This window comes from Quercus suber, unplaced genomic scaffold (assembly GCF_002906115.3).
Source record: "Quercus suber isolate HL8 unplaced genomic scaffold, Cork oak 2.0 scaffold_201, whole genome shotgun sequence".
Classification (NCBI taxonomy): Eukaryota; Viridiplantae; Streptophyta; class Magnoliopsida; order Fagales; family Fagaceae; genus Quercus; species Quercus suber.
The window spans coordinates 217,991-242,157 of NW_027069659.1; the positions used below are offsets into that span (position 1 = coordinate 217,991).

The 24,167-nt window shown below is 34.5% G+C and overlaps 1 protein-coding gene across 3 annotated transcripts; it reads right to left on the reverse strand.

Annotated features, from left to right (window-relative positions):
- Window positions 1-527: 527 nt before the first annotated feature.
- LOC112034595 (uncharacterized protein At4g17910) lies at window positions 528-22,338 on the reverse strand. 3 transcript variants are annotated; one of them, XM_065779162.1, is made up of 17 exons: window positions 21,958-22,338; window positions 21,797-21,860; window positions 21,626-21,671; window positions 21,271-21,389; window positions 21,007-21,080; window positions 20,757-20,835; window positions 20,518-20,607; window positions 19,704-19,777; window positions 16,837-16,924; window positions 13,897-14,023; window positions 13,707-13,811; window positions 9,964-10,093; window positions 9,512-9,563; window positions 9,368-9,412; window positions 1,941-2,039; window positions 1,701-1,849; window positions 528-803 (listed from the first exon to the last, which is right to left on the reverse strand). In XM_065779162.1, exons 1-17 carry the CDS (start codon window positions 22,158-22,160, stop codon window positions 764-766), a joined length of 1,584 nt encoding a protein of 527 aa, XP_065635234.1. In that variant the 5' UTR covers window positions 22,161-22,338; the 3' UTR covers window positions 528-763. The 3 variants fall into 3 exon arrangements, with proteins under 3 accessions (XP_065635234.1, XP_065635235.1, XP_023923177.2); XM_065779163.1 differs by lacking the exon at window positions 528-803 and adding an exon at window positions 1,432-1,613; XM_024067409.2 differs by lacking the exon at window positions 528-803 and having other exon boundaries at window positions 1,432-1,849; window positions 21,958-22,337.
- Between the last annotated feature and the right edge of the window lie 1,829 nt (window positions 22,339-24,167).

The window sequence follows — 24,167 nt, forward strand, 5'->3', positions numbered from 1 at the left end:
GCAACAGTGTGTAATAATCATTCCTCTATAATAATATGGTTTAGAAGGCATATATACTAACAAAAACTAAGTATTTAGCAATTCCGTGATCAAGATCATCAAAGCCCTTCATTGTCAACACTAGCTGAAAATGGGTTATCTAAAGCGTTGAAGCACCGAAAAATATAAAGACTGCTTAATATAGCAATTGGAATGGCTGAATGCGTTATGTACAAGCAAGTTTGCTTATCAACTAGTCATCGTAGGCAAGGACGCAGTCCCTTTCTACCATAATAGGAAAGCAATGTCAGCGCTAGGGTAATCACTAATTGGGTAGTATTATCCCTGCCCATTATTATGATTGGAATTGCTATATCACTAGAAGAATTACAAGCAAAACAACAATTACTAGGTAACCTTAATCCAAAAGGGTACGCTACCCTTTAAGCAAAGCTTAAGCTACAATATTCATGTGCGCTTTTTTTTTTTTTTTTAAATGACAGTCGCAATTACACCCTCAAAAGTCTACGACTTATTATGTTGCATCTCTGATCGAGCAAGCATTAGGCCTACCATTTTGTTTTTAGGCTTGTCTTTTTGTTTTACTTTATATGTAATAATCACAGGGCTCTGATATATGTATATCATATGTGAGAGAGAGAGAGAGAGAGCGAGAGAGCATATACATCATGAGAGTGAGATTACAAATATGGTGAACTGTTGCCTAATCTGATGACGAGGACATAAAAGAAGGGCTGTCGACCTTGGACCACGGTCCAGACTGTCAGATTCTGAGAAAATCCATGTGACCATCAGTTTCGCCCCTAGAAAAAGCACATTTTTGTATAAATTAAACCCATCTGCAAATCTCATACTCAATTTCCAACCTAATTTTTGTTTTGGCTTTAGTTGATTTTAAGTTGATTTTTTTTTTCGTAAGTTATCCAGGGACAACTTTTTAAACAACATAACCTATTGCAATTGAAACATCATTTCACCTAGATTTACCACCTACTTCATTTATTTTATGCACTAATCACAACGAATCATGTCTATTGAAAAAATATATATTATATGCCTATATTTATCATTTTCTTTTCCTCAAATTGTTTCTCTATGTATACGATGCAAGGTTCATCATCACAATTAAATTATATATATATATATATAAACGAGGGAAAAAAAATGCATGCATACACCAAAGTATGAGTTATAGATTGTTTCATTCTTTTGAGAATAAATAGGATATGGACAATGTTTATTACACACAAATTTTATGCGTATTTCCAAAAACCAATTGAAATCATGACTTTAAGTCACAATTTCCAAGTGTCAAATTGTGAAAAACAATTTGTATACAGTAAGTATAACCCATGGGGCATATGATGATGTTATGAGTATTGGTGTGCCTGATATCTGGTGTTGCAATCCAAATATTTTATGATTATGATCTTGGCAATGGTAACCCAGGTAAGAATTTCCGATAAGAATATAAACGGGGGAGTGGGGTGACGTTAAACAGTATGATCTTAGACATTGCCCTCAAGCACAGCAGCACACTAGATGTGATGTGCGTGCTTGCGTGCCTCAACTCTCAAGGATCAGTTTCAATATTTGTTATCAGGCGCATGGATCTACATTAAGAATTTTGATCATTTCAACGAATAACTTGAACCAGAAAAAGAAAAAGAATTACACTACAGACTATAGTTAAAACCTACCAAAATTTTAGCCTAATGCCACAAAAATCCGCAATTCCAACAACAGTTGATAAAGTAGAGGCATAGACAACCAAGACAAAAAGAGCTGTGACAGATGATGCAGACAAGGTATCCACAGACAAGTTTACCAGCCCTGTAAGCACATTAGCCTGCAAATTAAAACGAGACAAATTGTTAGTTTGAGCTTGAGGAATAAGGTTTGTATAATGAGTGAATGGATCTACAGTGTATATTTCTTACCAGAAGAAATGCACCCAATAAGTTCCGGTTAAATGCTTCTTCAAGTATTGATGTTTTACTTCCAGGAATGTAATCAGAAAGCATTAGTATTGCCAGCACCTGTCAAGCAGGAGACATTTTTATTGGGAACAATATCATATTTAAAATTGAAAACTACATTACATAGCAGTTGTCTTAGCAGAACTAAAATAAATGAGTGCACAATAGGCATCTACTGATCTACTTGCCATACTAAGAGTATGACACTTGAAAAATAGTAGTCAGCTAAGGGCATGGATCATCTCCAGTATTTTATTCACCAGCAGCTTCCAGTTTACATTCAACTATGGACACATACACATGAATTAATCAAAGGTCATATAAGAAGCCTTCTTAAACAACACCTTTGTACATCTTCTACTATCTGAAAAAAGGTTCCATGATAGGGTGAATTTTAACTCATTTTCGATGTTGATCTCTATCTCCAACCACTCTTGCAGACCATTTATTCAAGCCCCAACAATAGCGATCATCTGGATTCATGAGTGCAATTTGCTATATATTGTTGCTAAATAATTATCGATCATACACAAGGAAAAATGAAGCAATTCAATCTTTTGAAAGAGGAAGACAATGGAAACTTCAAAAATAATAGATTAATTGCAAAATAAAACAGAAAAATGAATGTTTGTGTTTTACTTCAACTTTCCTTTCTTTTATTTTCTCACTTAATCTCTCAAGAAAAAATAAATTAAATTGAGAGAGAATCCAGTACCCCCAAAAAGTGTTACAAGGGAAGGAAAGAACTCTAACCCGATTATTTTTCCCTAATGTCTGACACTGTTTGTGGCTTTTATGTTTGCAAAAGTCATTCAAGTTTAATCCAGGCCTCCCTTCACTACTACAGAAAAATTGTTATATTATTTTATTTAGCTAAAATTTTCTGTAATACATAGGCAAAATTCTCAGCTACAAGCACAAAGAGAGAGGAAGTGGGAAAATGGTGTTTTCTTTTTTGGGTCTTCATAGGGTACAACTTTGAATGAGGTAAGAGCCACTATATCTACTTCATGAGCAACGAATAACATGGCATATTATCAGTCATGCAGCTTGCTTTTCAATATGTGGTGCACTGTCAACCATATAACCTGGAAGCTACTAATGACAAAATACCAGAGAGGATCTGAGCCCATCAGTTAAAGCCACTGGGATGTCTAACTCAATTTCAAAATTCTTTCCTAATGCAAAAACCTGAATTAAGAGGCAATCTCTCTTACAACCTTACCAGATTAAAAAACTTACCCACCCCCCTCCGTAAAAAGTCTTCAATTCAATACTAAGTGAAAACAATCATGAAGTAAACAATCTATAACATATGCATGGGTCACACTAACGCGCACACTTTAATGACAGAAAATGAAAAATTGTCAGATTTCTGACTCCTTTTGATGGATATCTTTAGAAGAAAACCACGACCTCTGTATGTGGTCCATTAAACCCTGGATGCATGATTGTACCAGTAAGAATTGCGCAGCAGGTGAGGTCCCTTATTGCCAAACATCAAGAGATGTTGAAAGAAGTTAGAGCTTTGAAGTCTCATTTTTAACTGGCTTACCCTAGAAGCTAGCTACCATTATTATTATTATTATTATTATTATTATTATTATTGATAAGTAACAAGATTTTATTAAAACCCCAAAAATATGAGTCACCCAAAGTATACAGGATGTTAGATGTATACAACTAGAGACAAGACAATCAAAGCCTCAAGTTACAAATATCCAACAAATCACAAATACAAGATGAGAAAATAATACAGACCCTAGTGGACTCTGGAATACTGACCCAAGTATTCCAGAGTTCTTAAAAAGAACAGTTTAAAATCTGGTTTCTTTTGATATCTTCAAAACTTTGAGCATTCCTCTCCCTCCAAATACACCACATAACCCAATGCAGAGCAGCTTTCCAAATAATACCATTTCTATGCTTTTCAAAGCACCAATGCCAAGCAGCAAGCAAATCAGCAACAGATTCAGGCATGACCCAATACACCCCCAAAACAGCCCAAACACCATAGACCATAATTCCGAGGCAATTGGGCAGTGACGCAATAAATGATCCACCGTTTCTGTTTTACCTTTACACAAATAACACCAACCCAACACCCCAATGCCTCTCTTACGCATATTGTCAATAGTCAATAATTTTCCTAGGGCTGCTGTCCAACAGAAGAAAGCTAATCCGGGCAGGATCTTTACCTTCCAAAGGCTCTTCCATGGGAAAGACATGTCACTGGGAGAGGCCAAAGCACAATAATTTGCTCCAATTCTCAAAGCACGAAAATTTGCTCTTCCATGGGAAAGAAATTTTACTGTCATAAGGACTTGTTCCAATCCAGTCATTCCCAGTCGCACCTTTCTTCCCACAGCCTGCCTAATTTGCTCCATTTCAACAATGCTGGGGTTCAACCCAAAGATAAGAAAAGACCTTTGGTCTCTAAAACCATATAAGACTCCTAAACAGCTAAACCAGATAGCTTTCAAGCAAGCTTCTTCCAGGAGAAGGTTTGGATGTGGTAGGCAGTTTGCTTTACTACCTGATTAACCTGATTAAGCATATACTCTACCTGCACTATCCCCTCTAACTTGAACAGAACACATTTACGTCATCCCAAAATGCTAGAAACCTGAGAACATAGGGCAGGCTGGCCAAAAGGGCTCTATGACACTGTATACAAAGTGGTCTCCAAAATTTGTCTGGACTGTCTTAGGCCAACCCTGGATGCCCCCGTTTGAGCCCTTCAAACCGGCTGCATCCCAGGACAAAAACAAATCCTTGTACAAAAAAGTGTGCATAAAATGATGAGTGTACAAGGAACAGCTGACATGGTAGTCAAGATCAACCTTAAGAAATCCAATAATAGCTTGAATGGTGCTTTCTCAAACAAAAACTCATTTGCACTTTAATTCTTGTGAGAGTTGGATTAAACTCATCATGTCCTGCCTATCCACCATTCCTCCTCATCCTTTTTTTTAAATTTATAATAAATGGAATTAAGAAGAAAAAAAGCTTAAGCACACAGGAAGTATTTTAAATTTATAATAAATGGAATTAAGAAGAAAAAAAGCTTAAGCACCACAGGATGTATAGCAAGCTTTCCTAAAAACAGAGAAAAATTAGGATAAAAAGGAAATAGAGCCTATAAAATCCAGAACTGAATGCTCTTTACTGTTTCCACAAGTACAAGACCACTCAAACAACACTCTCAAACAAATTCTTCAACTCCATAATCGAAAGCTCCACACCATTAAAACTGCAATTATTCCTCTCCTCCATATAGCCCACATTAGACACAGTGAACTATATTCCAAGCAAAAAGGTTACCTGAATACCAACACAAATCTACCACCCAGACAGTACATACACATCTTGCTCAGGTAGCACTACAATACAATGAATTGGTATCTGGCCCACCATTTCACCACCTCATTTCCACATACACCATCTAATCATCAAAGGTATACCCATTCTCATAAGGTTATTGTTAGTATTATGATTAAATGATTAAATTCATCATTTCCTAACAACTTAAACATTTAAGACAATCGGTAATTTATCATAGTATCAGAGTAGGAGATCCTAAGTTCGATCCCTATCTCCACTCTACCTCCCAATTGAAATGTTAAGAGTGAGTTTAGACCCACACGTGAGGGGAGTGTTATAATTATGGTTAAAAAATTATTAAATTCATCATTTCCTAACTATTAAACTTTTGAGACAATCGGTAATTTATTAGTTATCAAACTTATCATATGCAAGTATTTTGCTCCATGCTGCTATCTGGGCAAAGAATACCACATTACCACCACCTTTTTAGTAGCCTGTGTACGCCATGCATTTCTCTATGGAAAAACCACTCAATTGGTGCCTCTTAAAAACCTCATGTTAGGAACAAACATCAAACTTACCATTACTTTTTAATCTTCATCTCAACCGATTAGGGCCCATACCTCTTGTGATGTTAAAATACAAGGTTTCCAAGAACAAATAAACTCATTCCAATTCCCAATCATTAAAATCACATACAAAATTAATGCTCCATGAACGTGTCATCCCCTCATTGAATATCTCCAAGTAAGAATAAACAAAAGCATCCTTCTTCGTTGCTAAAGAGTATAGATTCAGTTATAGCACTGTTAAAGGCAGAGCTGAGTCCCATACCAAGCATCAAGCCAAAACCGTACCCATGACCATCTCCAATCACATATTGAACATGGCTTGCACTTTCCCAAGCAGCCTTAAACTCCTCCATAGACTACATCCATTGAACCCCTTAAACCCTGCAACAGACTCTAATTTTAGCTAGTGTCCTAAAAAAATCAGCAACTAGAATTCTGAAAACTTATCCCCTATTTTGCTTTTAGACCTCAACGGCTCATCCTCTGTCATATCTAATCAAGCTTAAAACCTCAATCCTTTCCTTCACCATCCTAACATCATAATTTTCGGGCAAACTTTAACCACAACAGCCCTATTAAGCTCTAGTCACATCTAAAAGTCCTTGAAACCATAGACATAGTTTTACATAAAATTAGCAATCCTCTTGCCTACAGTATTCACATGCAAACATTTTTTTTATATATAAGTAATGAGTTTTATTGATATCAAAAAAGTGACACCCTAGTACACTTCGGGTCAACAAATCAAGTACAAAGATTACATAAATAAAGTAAATCAAGAAGAGAAGAAAGTGATTGGTTACGCAAAGCGGACAACCAATCCAATAAGGTTCTAAAGAAAAATAACTTGAGGTCTGGCATGGATCTCTCATTATTTTCAAAACACCTGCTATTTCTTTCCTCCCAAAGACACCACATCAACAATGGGGAACAATAATCCAAATATGTCCATTTCGATGCCGACCAAACTAACCTTGCCAGAAAGGTAGAAGCCCAACAACTAACTTTGGCATAACCCAACTTACTCCAAATAAACCAAAAACCATAGACCACAAATCCATAGCAGCCGGAAAATGAAGGAAAAGATGGTCAACCAATTCACCATTACACTTACAAATATAACACCAATCCAAAATCCAAACCTTCCTTTTTCTTAAATTGTCTATTGTCAGACATTTCCCCAAATCAACAGTCCAACAAAGAAAGCCACTCGAGAAGGGATCTTCTACTTCCATATGCTTTTCCAAGGGAAAAAAGAATCATTAGGGCCAACTAAATGATAGTAATAAGCACTAACCATAAACCCATTATTTCTATCTAGTTTCCAGTACATTTTATCATCCCAAAACCCCCATATAGAAGAGCCGTAAATGGTATCCAAGAAGCTCGACCAAGCCTCCAATTCCCAAACATGGACAGCCCTAAAAAAACTTACATCCAATGAAGTACCCCATTAGTGAACTTCATAAGCTTAGCCACACTTGCCTCCCTATCTCGGCAAATTCTAAATAATTCAGGATAGTTAATAGGAAGAGAAACCGATCTATTCTAGATGCTGAGGAAGAATTAGACCATGGGTAACGGCCCCCTTCCAAAGGGGTATCCATCAGCCCATGAATTGAGATGAAATTAGAAAAGTCATACATAGATTGAGTATAGCTTACAGCTCCTAACCGCTCTGATGGAAAACAGATTACATTAAAGTCGCCTCCTAGACAGCATGGCAAATTCCACCAACTGATAAGTCCTAGCAGTTCCTCCCACATTTTCCGACACTTCCTGTTCAAATTAGGGCTGTATGCACCTATGAAAGCCCACTCAAACTGATCACTAACATTTTTAAATCTGCAAGAGACCGAAAAATGTCCCACCACTTCCTCCACCTTTTCTACAACCCTTTGATCCCACATAAGCAAAATACTGCCAAAAGCACCTTCAGGACCCAGATACAACCAATCTATATAAGGACAACTCTAGATACTTTGAACAATTCCTCTTGTAATCCACTCCAGCTTAGTCTCAGGCAAACAAACAATATCAGCCCTCCAAGTACGTAGCAAATTACGTATCTGAAGCCGCTTTTCCAACACATTCAAACCTCTGACATTCCAAGATAACAACTTCAATTTCATTGAGAAACAAGCAAAGACCTATATTCCAACTATTACCACTACACCTTACCGATGTAGAACCATAATTAATAGAGCTTAAATGTCCCTTTAGCTCCCTCAACCCTTTCATTCCTGAACTCTTCAAATTTTGTGCATTCTTTTCCTTAGCAGCCCTCTGGTGTAACTCAGCTTCAACAGCCAACAGAAAATTGGTTGCTTGCTCTTCCTATCCTTCATAATAGTTATCCATGGCACCCAAGGGCATAGGGAAAGCCAGTGGTTCAACAGATAGAGGCAACAAACGCCCCTCATTTGAGGATTCGGCATCCTCTGAAAAGGTATCTGACACCCAATCCTCCACAACAACTTCATCCCCACAACCTGGGCCTTCATCCCTTCACATGCAAACAATTGGACTTAAATCAGTGGAGTCTCTTAACAAATTTCTAGTAACTACAGGTAGCTCTCTTCACTTGGAATTCTTCAATTTTGATGGATGCATTCCCCACAACTGTGAAGACTAATTTTGTAAAGAGACACCTTTCAACTTCTCTATCTGTTGTATGATCGTAAGTTAATATATTAGAAAAAAATGCCCTACTCAATGCACAAGGCTCTCGCTTCTACAGGGTGTGGGAGAAGTGATTGGTAGGCAACCTTACCTCCAAAGATGCACCTTCCAAGAAACTTCCCACTTTACTCGCACAAGTCTCCCCCAGCACATGTGAAATCATCTTTCCCTAGGAGTATTGATTAGCTTTACTTTTACCACCCTTCTTTCTTAATAACCGTGAGTCCTCTTCTCAATAAAAAATTACTATCATCTCCATCTTCTTTCTATTTCTCTCTCACAGACCATAGCATCCACTCCTCTGTGTCTCTCCGTTCTCTTTTTTTTTTTTTTTTTACTAGCAGATATGATACACTCTTTTCCTTCTAACAACATTGACATAGTTGGCAAGTAAGGTACTCATCTTTTCCTTATACTTAGAAAACATATTTTGTTTGAGGTTTAAGGAGAAGAATACCCAAAACTCCATCCTGGCCAAATCTTCCATGTCGGCCGCTATTGGCCAAAACTCACCAGAACAGCCCAAAATTAGTCGACAGAGGCACCCGCATCCCGACCGTATCGGATTTTTTTTTTTATATATATAAAAAAATAATAATAAAAAAAAACGTATGGGACGGGCGTGCAGCCGCATCCAAGCCACACCCCGCGTCGCATACGAGTCCAACACGGGTACGGCTACCATTTAGCCGCACCCGTGCTTTCCTGGTATTAATAGACAACCACAATATGTGGTGACTTCAACACTAGATGGAAAGTGAAAATGTCATCAAACTATTAATATAAGTAAAAGGCAAGTTGGATTACCTGCAAGTTCAAAGCCAAGACCATGGTAACATATGTCAGGTTGCACTGCATAATGTGGTTATATTAGTTTTCTTCACACAATAATTAATATAGTTACTTTAACACACAAAAAAAAGAACTTTTAAAAGAGTCAGGATATCACACCATTCTACGGGAAACTCTTTCAACATGTCTGTCAAGAAGAACAGTTATTATCCTAAAACAGGAATTTAGAGAAAGTGTTAGGAAGTTTTTTTTTTTTTTTTTTTTTTGATAAATAACGAAAATTTTATTAAAAAATGAAAAACAGCCAACCTGAGTACATTGAGAATGTACTATGGGGGCAGAAATCAAAAACCAAGATTACAACGATCAAGTAAAACAGGAAGGGAAGAACAAGAAAAATGACAAAAGACCACACTCCAATCGAGGAGAGTGTGTAAAAAGAAAGACTTAATCTCTAACATAGAGCATTCAGAAAGTGTTAGGAAGTCACCTTCAAAGTGTTTTTAATAAGGATACTAGCAATTTTTTTTTATTTTTTATAAGTAAAACAATATTATTGAAAAGAGACTACATCGTGAAAATTAACATGAAATAGTACTAGCAATACTTACCAGAACAGAATAGAAAGAATCAAGGCTCTTATCCCTGCCCATCTGTTGCCTCTCAACATAGCAGATGAATTATTTCCGAAAAATAGATAGTAGCCCAACTGGACACCAAGAAGGTACATACCCCAATATCCTGGGAAGAAAAACAATAAATACTCAACTAAAATTTTGTATTAAATGCAGCGAGAATAAGTAAGAGCTACTAAAAAAGACTAAGTTTCAAATATGTTCTATGTAGTACAAATAACTGGTTTTGTTTACAGTAAAGGGATATGTTGTTGAAGTGATTGTTTTAAGGCATCAGTTACAATTTTCAAAGGATTTTGGATCTCAGCTTTTCAATCCTATTTGTAATCTTTCTTCAGTGGAATCCAAGTGAGTTTTGTACGGCATCATACTAACATCTCCCAGGGTTTTACTCCCAATTTTTATCACTAGTACAATTATGGTTACCATGGCTTTACTCTTTAACATTTTTGTATTTTCTTGGCAAAACTTAGGTACAATTACTTAAGTGCAGTACATTGGATTCTCCAATTAAATTCAGAAACATATCTGTATTGACCAATACAGCCCACACAGTAGTATCTTTTCCAAGGAGAATTACATTCAATCCAGTTATGTGTTTGAATTTAATTGAGGAATCACATATACTGCACCTAAGGAACTACACTTAAGTTTTTTTCCCATTTTCAATATTATTGGTAAGTTACAAATGCATCCAGTGGGTACCCTCAACCTTGCTCTTACAAGGGGAGGTGCCAATTTGAGCTAAAGATTATTGGCAACATTTTTGCAACTATAAATGATGACAAAGTACTATCCTTCTTTGGTTGGAAGAGCAGTCTTGAATACAGAACATGTGTTTAGGATCATCAGATTCAAACTTGATTTAGAATTCAGAACAAGACAGACGTTCATATAATAAGTGATCTTTATTGAAAAGCAGAATTCTAAGGTACAATAGAACCTAGCTGATGCAGCAAGCACTGCAATTATTGCTAGGATTGAAAAAATAAACAGTCCTTGGCAGCTCAAGAGTCCGTCAAAATGAATAAATAAATCAAGCCAATCTCTGCTGTTAAAATAAAAAGTGAGTCATTGAATCAAAAGTCCTAACGACATCTTATTCTTATTTGTAAAAAAGAGTATAATGTATGTGCTATCTTCTGTGCACTTAGAAATAGAAGTTAGAACTCCAGAACTGCTCACAGAGGTATTGTTCTTGAGAGATTAAATCTAGTTTGAGTTATTTTTGTTAGAGGCACAAGTTATTAATTTTCTAGAAANTCATTGAATCAAAAGTCCTAACGACATCTTATTCTTATTTGTAAAAAAGAGTATAATGTATGTGCTATCTTCTGTGCACTTAGAAATAGAAGTTAGAACTCCAGAACTGCTCACAGAGGTATTGTTCTTGAGAGATTAAATCTAGTTTGAGTTATTTTTGTTAGAGGCACAAGTTATTAATTTTCTAGAAATGTATGTTTGTGTATTCATCCATAGGCCTAATCTCATACGTAATAATTAGGGTAGAAAAAATTTTCTTCTGTCATTAATATGCTCTTGGTTATTGTAGCAAATCAGTTGAAGATTGGAGCAACAAATTTTTAGGTTGCATTATTTAATGAGAATAAATTTGTGAAACTATAGTAGATTATGAAATTTTCTAACATATTGTCCTTCAGATGGAAGGTTTCAATTTGAAGCTAATAACTCAAGGATGATATTAATTTAAGGGATCTTACGAAGAACATCATACGCATCATTTGGAGATTTTTACTATCAATTTCTTGTAATTTTCGAAAATTTTCTAGAATAAACTTTTTTTCTCTTGTTTTTAAGAGTTTAGAAATATTTTAGTCAAATATTGAGTCTTCTAATTTGGGCTCAATACTACCATCACTTTTTTACCCACCAATAATAGCTTGTCACATAAGACTTCTTGTGAAAATGCTACGAATGTAGCAATATTCCAAAAATAATTATGCCCCCTAAACATAATCCTTAACCCCTTAAACAAAAAAAAAAAAAAAAAAAAAAAGGTTCAAATAACAACAATAAAAATTAGATAACAGCAAAAATAACTCAAACAAAAACAAAACTAGGCCAAACAACAATAAGTGAACAAATTATTCAACAAAAAGCCTATTCAAAAACAAAAAATTAAAATCCATAATCATTCAAATCTATGACTCTTTCAACTCATTCCATGACAATATTCCCTAATTTCATTTTTCCTTAAAAAAAAGATCAAAAGAAATATTGTGATCGTGAGTTCTCCTTAGCAAAGTTGGCTCTTCTCGGCTCACAGTTGTAGCAAGTATCATCCATTACTCTCTCCCTCTCTCTTTTTGTCTTTCTCCATTTTTTTCTTCTCTATCATCATTTTAGACTCTCTCTCTCACTTTATTACCCTCATCTCAGCATTCTCAATTCCCATTTTATCTCTTGTCAGTCCCTATTTTCTTTTTCTCTTTTTTAGTAAAATGACATTGTAATACTTCATGTATTTATTTTTTTTATGAAATCAATTTATTCAAGTTCTCTCTTTATTAAATTTTATATAATTTAAGTTTCTTAGTGACTATCATAGAAAAAATTTCTAGAGCCACCATTGTGTAAAACCCCATGCCTGAGGCCAATCAAATAGAGTATGGATCAGTAAGGACTTCAATCGATCAATAGGTCTCACAAAATCCTCAAATGTGCGCTATTTCGTTCCTTCCACACTAATCACATCAAGCACGCCGGCACCAAATTCCATACATCAGAGAAAGGTTTCCAAAACCAGTTTCACCATCTAAATAGAAAGGATGCTATTGTTTCCTACATCACCCACTAAATCCCAAACATCAAAAACACTTCACTTCATAACTCATATGGGATCTCAAAATGGAGCAAAAGATGATTCACAGTTTCCCCACAACACCAAGTTACAATGGATAAACCCCTCTTGATGAGGTTATCAACTAAAAGAATCCTACCCCATGTTGCTGGCCACAAAAAGAACGACACCCTCTTTGGGGGCTGAACACTTTTAGGAATATTTTTACTTGGGAATTAAGTCTTCTAGAGCCCTTAAAAGAGTGATCAATAAAATTTTAGTCTACTCTCCTTTTTCTTGGTGGATGCCAGATCCCAATCTTGTGGATTCATGTGCACCATGTGCTCTAAGTAGTTTACACCTTAACCTAGATAGTTGGACCTCTTATACTCTTGGAAAAACTTCAGATTCGTGTGAAATCAAGCATCATGTGGGGTTTACATGCAGGCTGCAGGCCTGTCCATTTTCATGTTCCATGTCCATCTTGGCATAATGTGTTTACCACAAAACTTCCCAGACTATTCTAACTGACATGACTCACTAAAATTTCTTGATTTATATGTTAAAGGCACCTTTTTCCCTTTTTTTTCATTTTCAAATACCGATATTCTTAACAACATATTTAACATCTTTCCAAACTACTCAAAAATCACAGAATTTCTATAAAAGCTCCACATTCTGAACCATCAACACATCTAAAAACAGAACAAAATATATCCATGTCAAGAACTGTAAATTGTAAGGTGGAAATTGGTGACCTTCACTCCACTCCACCACTAATAAAAAACAATGACCAAATCATTAGGAAATAAACCCATCAATAATTTAACTATAAACCAGCAGTACTAACTAATTTGTTGATATACAATAAAGAATATAAATCATCACACCATTGTAAGCATTTCTACTTGATCCTCACCGAATATGCTAAAAATTCCCTCCTTGTTCTGGCTGATGATATCCATTCCCCTTTCATTAGAAAGTAGATATAAATTCAACCCACGCATCAAGCAAATTTCATAACCTGAACAATCAAGAACTTAATAAGGCTAAAAAATGATCTCTCCAAAGGAATAGATACAAACAAACATATTCAATTGAAAGCATACCTACTAGAACTAATGAACCAAGCATTCCCGAATATCGTGGGGGAACATTAATTATGGATGTAAGGATCGATGTGGCAGCAAGTGTGAAAAAAAAATTCCAGTGCACACCATATTCTCCAACATGGACCTAGAAGGAAAATGAGAAGACAAGCCTCATTTACAAGCATAAAAGATTAAATAATTGAGCTATTAATCTTTTATTTTCATGTATAAACAGTATGATGTGGCCAATTTATAAAACTATGAATGAACCATGTATCGAAATCATTAAAAATAAAATAAAATAAAAATTCACGTGAATTGGGTAGAATTTAATATCTAAATGACAATTCATATCAATAGGATCTTAGCGTAGTTGGTTCCACAAATTCTAATTACAAATAGCTCGATCTCTATGACTATGAAAATTACCACAACGAGAACACACATTTTAAGATATGTTGATTGAAGTAATAATACAAAAGGAAAATTTTTCTCATCAATAGAAAGTTACTTCTAATTTCTTCCCAGCATCAACCTCCATTTTCCTGAATTGGAACGATGTAGCAACTACCAGTCATAAATAAATAAGGGTGAACTAAGGTTAGCAAATCCCACCTGGACCCACTTCCACAAAAAGTACCTCAACAACATGTTGATGCAGCCATGGAAGTCTAATTTGTTGCTACTTCAAAATTTTGTTCATTTAATATCATTTATAATATATATATATATATATAAGGAAGTGGTGTCTAAATAAGGGTGAACTAAGGTTAGCAAATCTCACCTGGACCTACTTCTACAAAAAGTACCTCAATAGCATGTTGATGCAGCCATGGAAGTTTAATTTGTTGCTACTTCAAAAAATAAATAAATAATATATATACATACATATATATATATATATATATTTTGTGTCCCAATCTTTGGCCAGACTATTCCAAACCTACATGAGACATACCGAAAACCCCATGGACTGATAATGTGGTGAATTTGACCTAAGACCTCTGGCCAAGGAAGCACGGACATGGATACAGGTACGGGTAAAACACAACAACACGGAAATTTCTGAAAAATTAGGACACAGGTACAGCAGGGATACATATATTAATTAAATATTGAATATATTTTTATATATTGTTAAAGATTTATTTTTCATATAATATTAAACATATTTCAATTTAAGAGCAATAATGGACATTATATTTAATTAAAGTCTAAGAGTCTTTAATAATACATACACACACACACACACACACACATATATATTTATATATATTTTATAGAGATCTAAAATATTACATCCTTTAATAATTTAAGCTCATGTCCTAATTATATTTAAGCCCACGTCCCAACTATATTAAAGCCCATTATGTGAGTTTCATGTCCAAGTAGTTTCATAATACATTGAATACACGTTGATATGTGAATTGAAAAAAAAAAAAAAAAAGAGAGATGCGTGGATGAGAGAGGGGAAGTGGCTAACAGCTAGGCGCTCAAAAGTCAAATTGAAAGTTAAAAGAAGAGGCAGTAGGCCACACAACTCTAAAAAATAAAAAGATAAGTCTTGAAAACAAAAAATGAGAGAGAAAGTTAAGAAAAATGAAGAGACAATGTGGGAGAAGCTGAAGAAGCATGAGAAAGACTGAAGACGGAGATGCAAGGTTACACATCTCTTTTTTTCCCTTTTTTTTTTCTCTTTTTTCGGCATGAGCCATGTCCCTCCCGTGTCCTGGCCATGTCCGGTCTTTTTTTTTTTTTAAAAGGCTGCAACACGCGTGCAGCCATGTCACACACGTGTCCTGTGTCCAGTACGTGTCGGACACCAGTACAGCACTCAAATGCCATGTCCGCGTTTTCCAGCCTCCGGGCTTAAGTTACATCCCAGACTAATGAACCCCCCACCCTGATCTATGTAATCAAGTCAATTTGTAAAGCTCAATTGAAGCAAAAGTAGTATAAACATCTAATAAGTATTCCAGGGTTAAATAGTTTTAAATTTGGGCTTTTATTTTTAAAATTTTGCCAATTTTGTATTCAATGGCAGAACTTTATTTCTACAACTCCTGCAAATTAAAGGTATTTTAGTAATTTAGTGGAGTTTAGAATTTTGAGGAGATTCTAAGTATCTTACGCTTATTTCCTCAGAGACCAAGTTAGTCTTTTATTACCTTATTAGGATTTTAGTCTATTAGTCAAATTATCAGTCCCAACACTGCTAGTGCAAGAAATAGTCCTTGTATATATTTGTGCTAAAAGAATAGATAGAGTTGATTAACAGAAAAGTGGAGTATTTTCAGTATTCAAACACATCAGCCTTACTGTGTTATTTTTCTCCTTTTGTCCTATCTTTTTATCCTTATTGATATTCCATCATTCACATCATTGTTCAGGTGTAAGATCACCTTACTGAGATATTTTTCACCTTTTCCCCTATCTTTTTATCCTCATTGATATTCCGTCATTCACATCATTGTTCACGTGTAAGATCACATGCTAAACATTGAGCAAATTCTATTTCAAATTCTTCCCTCCTTTTTTGCAACCTAAGTGCCAATTCAATATTTCAGATAGGCTTTAAAATGAAAATATGACAGAGCTACAGCTTTTGAAGGCCTCACATTTTTCTAGGTACAGTTGAACTTTTACACAAAATATTTTTAAACAAAATAAACCAATGAAAATAAGCTATTCTTAACACACACTAAATTAGATCTTTTTCCTTGCACTAAAACCTTAGTTATTCTTGTACCATAAGCCTTCTTTCTAAAAGTTCTAAACCTTAAATTCACAAATCCTCCTAACTCTCAACCTACGATAAGCGCACACAGACAAATTCCTCAATTTATTCCATGTCACATGCTTTGTAGCAAACATATGTCAAAAACTAGCTTTTATAATGCAGCATATATCTGTTACTATATTAGCGGCAAACTGATAAATTTAGATAAAAAGTTCTACCTGATAGTCCACACCTGCTGTAGAAATAAGACGAACAAATCCTAGAATCATTAGTGGACTAGTAGATTGAAGTGCAGTCTTCCACCTCCTAAGAAAAAAAAAAACCAATTGTCATTATTACTTCTCAATCATTGAATTTTTTATAGGTAATTTACACGCACCCAATGGGTCATAGACCCACTACCCCACCCACCCTCCACCCCATTCAATATGGAGGGAAGAAATGCCTTCTAAGCTAGAGTTCATTAACTTCACAACCACTGAATTTTTTATCTTTTCATAATTACAATATTCCCTTTTTTATTTTTATTATTATTGGTTAGGTACACACCGGTGGGTCTTGAACACACCACCTCACCCTCCACCTTGCTCTTACAAAAGGAGGTATCATTTGAGTTAGAAGTCATAGAGAGGTTTAGATTAAATCTTCCATTTCAGGATATTCCATTAAGCTAAAAGTATGTGTGGTGTGTAGCCAGAAATGATAAACAGTCTATTATGTTTTCCCTTATCTTTCAACAGTTGGCAAGTATATTTGTAAACTATTGTGACCAAGATATTGTTAATCCATCCTTGCGATCAGTTCATCCTTTTATTCTACTCCTCTAACTTTATGAGTTTTTGGATTCTAAATCTCTAGTTCTCCCTTTAATGATAGCAACTGTTGTCTTAGCAAACTTGGCTCAACCAAACAAAACACAACCATCACAACAGTTTCTTGGCATCCAAACAAACAACCCCCTTATAAATAGAGCACCAAACAATTTCTCAACTCACCTAATCAAACCCCAAAATCACTGCACCCAAACACAAAAAAATTGCAAAACCCAATTCATTTGAATGGCACAAACCAAACCAAAAGATCCCTAATTAACACCACCAATGACCAACCTCCATCCACACCACCAACCAAACTAAAAATCCCATCCAATTCATACATGAACACCCAAAATCAAGTGGGACTGTTGCCCAGTCAACCATGCCCAAACACTACCAAATCCACCACAATATCCTAAATTGTCCAAATGCCCCACAACCAAACACAAAAACCCCCTGCCACCAATGACAAGGAAGATGGCACAAACAGTGGCCCAAATCTAGCCACAATTGAGCCCCAGACTCTCCTAAGCTAGTCCAACAACGATGGCGTTGACAGTGGCCCCTCATCTTCATCATCATTGTTGGCCTTACAAGCCCACTTCAAGAAGATGATAGGGGACACTCAGGACAATATGTGCAAAGCGATCACGGGCAACAAACAAGACGGAAAGTAAAAATAAGAAATAAAAAGCTTTTTTTTTAATATAAGTTTTCATTAATCAAACTAGAAAAGTGCCCCCCCTGTACACAGGAGGTATACAATAGGAACACTAAATTAAGCATGGAAAGTACTACAATCAAGCAAGTCATGAAAAGTAGAAAAAGAAGAAACACCCAAAGCATTTATCCACTAGAGGTATTACATAATTACAACAAACATGACACGGCAACAACGATTCTGACTAGTCTATTAAAGATTTATAACTAACCTCAAAATTTTGGAAACAATGCTCAGTTGTTGTTATTGTTATTGTAGGGAATTGCAACAAACAAAAGGGAAAGTAACAAGAAAAGAAAACATAAAAATTAAATTAAATTTAAAAAACAAAAACAAAAAAAAACAAAAAAAAAAAAAAAACAAAGAAAGAAAGAGATCTAACACAAAATTGATAGTACATGGAGGTGGAGTCAATATGCAATTGGCCCAAACTCCAAGGGTCTTTTTCAATATTACCTACTTAAACTAAAAGACAACCCATGGAAGTGGTTTTATGCATGATCAATCTCCCCATTCCTTTACTTCCCCCCTTTTTTTTAAATTATGGCAACTCAACTCAACTGGTAATCATATTCATATCCCCAACAAAATAAAATAAAATAAGACAATCACAATATCTCTCTTCCTCAGTAATTCATCATCTTTAACAAGCAACCCCCTCCTTTTCTCCCAGAGAAAATTTCCTTACTTTTTCTTTCTAATGATGGTTTAGAAACCCTGCACAGCAGAAGCCTCAACTGTTATCAGTGGAAGTTGTTACTTGATCTCAGACTATGTAGCTACCAAACATAACATACAAGATATTTATTCACTAGTCAGGGATAATAATAAAGCATCAGTTTTTTAACAAAGAAAAACAATAACTTCCAAAAGCATATTAGTTTACTAGCCTATACCACGACATAATGTTTAACATATTCTATAACCATTAAAATTGGTTTTTCAAATCAAACAGCATTTTTTCCCCTTTGGTTATCAAGTTTCACTTGTAAAGAATAGTATAAACCAACCAAAGAGTATCTTTCTGCCAAATTATGCTTATTCACTTAATCAAAATGAGAGTCATAGCAGCATTATAAAAAGGAAAGTTGCAAAACCAACACAAACATCTTTCTTCTAGAATCTTGAATAATTAAATTAAAAATTATACTTTGCTCAAACAAATGTGCGCACACACACCTCAAATTATCTTTCTGCCAAATTTTGCTCCTTCAATCAATTCAAATGAGACAAAATCATAGCAACGTAACAAAAAGCCAATTGCAGAACCAAACAAATTCCTCTTTCTACTACAAATCTTATGTAACTAAAATGGTCATTGTATTTTTTTTCATATAAATTCCCTTGGAAAAAAAAAAAAAAAAAAGGTTCACTAACATCATAGTCATACATCAATTTTTTTTCCATCCTTTTGGCTAATAAGTATCACTTCAATTCAATAAAATATATGCTTAAAGACGTATAATGCCTAGACATTTTCTTTTAAGATGGCCAACTTCCTCCTTCATTTGCCAAAATGTTTGAGGAAGAAAAGCATAATAGAACTTACACAGATGAGACATTTCGTGCTTGTCGTGAAACTAATGAATTTACCAGTACAAAACTGCCAACTCCAATATCCATCTGACATGAAATCAAATTTGAAGTTTATTAGTTCAAATGAACAAATTCAGATTTGTAAAAGTCCTCAACACAATAAATAAACTTACATATCAAGTAAAAAGAAATTCACCGCAACATTTTGAAAGAGAGAATCTACAACCTAATCTTTGTAAGCACTACTAATATAAGAATCTAAACTATATATTCCAAAACCAAAATATTTACTTATAAAAAATAAAGTATGAGGATTTCTCCTCTTATGTCTTTCCTACTTTCACTGTAATTGATTCATTCACTCAATTTAGAAAGATAAATACAAACCAATATTAATGCATGAGAGAATTTTCAGACAAGTAAATTGAAAGGTATAAAATATAAGACATAGCAACTGAAGAGTGCAAAGAACTTTAGATGCAGCAGGTGTTTAGACCCAATTCAAATTGTATCATCAGAATGTCCAATGCAAAGAATAACATTTATTCACATGCTAGACTTAATAAAACACATGGTTTCTACTTCTAACAAAATCCTGAAATCTAGGTGGTACATGTGTCAGCCCTTAGACTTGGCTGGCCTTGTGCCATGTCATCATCATCTATTTCATGCATTATACTCTTGCATCACTTGCCACCACCAGGGGAGGAATGCCATTTGGGCTACAGCCCATTGGCTATGAAAACATATAGTTCAACTCCAAAACCAAAGCAATTGAATAAATTTTAATAATAAGAAAACAAAAATAACGGTAATCAACATCTTACCAAACTAGTACCATAAGTCTCAGTCTTAGCATACTTTCTAGGAAATATTCTGAAGTCAACAGCCAAGATACACAAGCATGTTAAAATCATCTGCAGCAAATGGTTTCAATAACATGAGTAACAAGTTTTTTTTTTTTTTTTTGATAGGTAACATGAGTAACAAGTTAATGTGAAAACTTTAACATAGTTAACCATATTATACACGTAATAAACTATTTATTGATTGTGAGACAGCATACCATAGAAACCCTGTATGATGAGATAATTTCTTTAGTATAATGGACCCTTCTTTCCAAAGAAGGAGAAGGAAAATCAGATCTGTATCAAAGAATAAACAAGCTTGTCTTAGCTATATCCTATAGAAGTCAATTAGATGCTTATGGCCACTCATGCAATATCCTAAAGCATATATGCCTATATGGTCACATGTTAATGACATTGCCAATGAAAAATAAACAAAACAAGAGAACCATGTGTTTCAAGTGTTACCTTTTCAATGCAATAATAAAAAGCAGTACCATGATCAGCAAAATTGCCCATAAATATGTCCAATCAGCAAGAACCTGTCACAAATAATGATTACAAAACAGAATACAAAACTTACATGTGTTGAAGGTAAATTTTCTGAGATGATCCGATATCAACAAGCACAAATCCAAGCTAAAGAATAGTCGGTATAATAGAACGACACTCCTCAAATGCACATTGGTTAGCTTAGAGCAATGGTACTCACAAGTAGAAGCAAACACTTACAGTGAAAAATAAGATGTTAGGGAGAACAAGGACAAGAAAATCAACAGCCATTGTAGCCATGTAAGCCCTCCAATCCTTAGAACCAAGGATTTCATTATCATTTTTCTTCAATGACATGTCTACGAAAAAAAAAAAAAAAAAACCCGAAAAAACAAATTAACAATAAAACAAGAAACAACAACATCTGCATTGCATATCACATCAATTTCCACACTCAAAACTCACAGAATCGAATAGCCCAACAGAGAAATCATTGAATAGTTTGTGAACAAAACTTTAAAATTGCTAAATTAGTATAATAAAGTTGTGGTATAATTTAGAGTTAAAGGACTAAAGAACAGAGTGTAGGCATTACCGAAAAGGCGATTGGAGGAAAATGAGTGGCGAAGAATAACGAGAATCTGTGAGAACAACAAGAGCAATATGAAAAAATTGAAAGGACATAAAAATATATGTGTGTGTGTGTGTGTGTGTACATATTGGGATATAATGAAAAGGTAAAAAAGAAATAAGATGTGGGACTTACAGAGGATATAGTTAAAAGGGCAGAGACTTCGAGCATGGAAGACCCAGTCAAATTGGTCACGAATCTGAAATACCCAGATTAGAAGAAGAAGAAAAAAAAAAATGAGAAGAAGGTATATATATAGAATGAAAAATGAAAGAGGGTGAGAGAGAAAGACAAACTCTTCTTTAAGACGCTTGTTGGGATTGAAGGGGTTTGGAAGTGAATCCATTGATTCCGTTTCAACAAAAGCAGAAAGAATTGAGGGTGTGAGTGTGAGTGTGAGGGGAGTGTTGCACTGTAAATTCCCAAAAAGGGTAAGTAAGAGAGAGAGAGAGAGAGAGAGAGAGGAAACCACTCTGCCTCTTCGCCGATCACTCTCCATACCCCGTCGTCTTCCTCATTCTCACAGCCTATGTGGGTAAAAACCACTAGTTTCGTCGCCGGAGGCTAGTGAATTTGTGGCTTGCTGGTGAATCGGCTTGGGAAGGTGATGAAGAATGTGAGAATTGGGTTTTGAAGATTTTGCATAATATTTTTCCGAAAATGGCAAATTAACTTTATTTATTTACTTATTTATTTAGAGTTTAATGTAATTTTCCGATTTGAATTTATAATGCGAGGTTACATTGAAATTAATATTTAAAAAATTAAAATTTGAAATTTGAAATTGAGTAAACTATTAATAAGGTTACACTGAAAGGAATATTTAAAAAACTAAAATTTAGGATTTGAAATTGAGTAAACTGATGGGTTTAGTATGTGCTAGTTTTTAGGAAAAAAATGTATCAAATGTGTGTGAAATATATTTAAAGAGAAATGTTTATAAAAAAATGATATGTCCAGAATATTTTCACAATATTTTTACAACAAATTCTATGTGGCAAGTTGTTACAGGTTATTGGTGGGATAAAAAAGTAATTTCAATGATAGTTCAAATTATAATTAATAACAACTAATCAACTGTAATTTATTATAAAAATGTTGTGAAAATATTATAAACATAGCATCTCTCATACTTAAATAGAGAGGGTACTAATTTTTAGGAACAAAGTTTCTTGAGTTTTTTTTTTTTTTGAATTTTATTGAATTACAATTTTAACCCCATTTTTTTTAAAGAATAAGGATTATTTAATTAGATTATGAGTATTTTTGATATTTTTTTAAGTCATAATTAACTTTCTAAATCTTCTTAATATATACAAATATATATATATATATATAAATGGCAAATTATCCCTATAAATGCGACTGCAATTTAAGGTGTCTACTTATAATTTTTTTTTTTTTTAAAGCTCTTGTGGTTTAAAATCTCATTATGCAAATATTCCATTAAATTTTTTTTTCTTATTTGATCTTATATTTTTATGTTTTTTTGTGTTTTGGGAGAGAAACATAAAAATGAAACAAAATTACATATTTAGCATTGTTTTTAACATAAGTAAGTTACAGAAATCTAGTTGAGCTAACTTTATGGGGTAAAGTATCAAATTTCAAACAATAAATAGGTAACTTAAATTTTAGTCAAACCACAAGTGAATAAGTTGTAATTTGTCATTTGGAAAATGTTTCAAGTATTTGTTTTGCATGTAAAATGTGGTTAAACTTGTAAAATATTTTTCATTAACCATAAAATCCTTTTATAAAAAGTTGTAAAATGTTTTACCTTTAAAATATTGGTAAATATTTTACAAAAACATAGCCACCAAATCTAGTGGCTAGGTCATCGATGCCAGCAATCCGATGGCCATACTTGCCACTCCAATGACTCATGCCGGTGGTTCAATGGCCAAAGCTGCTGTTCCAAAGACCTATTTTTAGTGGTTCGACCAGAGACTCCACTCCAGTGGCAGTTGCTAGCCATTCAATTGCCAAAGCTACCATTTTGTTGGTCTGGTCACTGGACCTTTGACACCAGTGATACCAATGGCTAGGTCTTCAGTGGCCAAAATCGCCACCCTAGTGATCCGATGATCAGAGCTATTGTTCTAACAATCCAAAAGCTGGAATTGCCATTCCGATCGATGCTAGTGGTCGAGTCACTAGAGACACCACTCCATCGATAGTTGTTGGCAATCTGGTCACTATGCCTCCAACACCAATGTAAGTCATGCAAAGTAACAAAAGAAGATACATCTAAAGCATTTATTCATTATAGGTATTACAAAATTGCAACAAACATGTAGTCGATTCTGACTAATCTATTAAAGATCCAATACCAACTTCAAAATTTTGAAAACAATGCTTGGCTGTTGTTGTTGTTATTGCAGGAAAAAATTATGCTAATTCAATTCAATTCGTAATCATATTCATATCCCCTAAAAAATTAAATAAGATAAAAATGCAGTCACAATATCTCTCTTCCTCAGTAATTCTTCATCTTTAACAAGCA

What these genes read in the sequence shown, in the direction of transcription:
- LOC112034595 (XM_065779162.1), bottom strand. Translation starts at nt 22,160, where the DNA reads ATGGAGAGTGATCGGCGAAGAGGCAGAGTGGTTTCCTCTCTCTCTCTC. An exon ending in AGACTTATGGTACTAGTTTG is followed by an intron (nt 19,778 to 20,517) that starts GTAAGATGTTGA and finishes ATTTCATGTCAG; the next exon opens with ATGGATATTGGAGTTGGCAG. An exon ending in GCACGAAATGTCTCATCTGT is followed by an intron (nt 16,925 to 19,703) that starts GTAAGTTCTATT and finishes TTTTTTTCTTAG; the next exon opens with GAGGTGGAAGACTGCACTTC.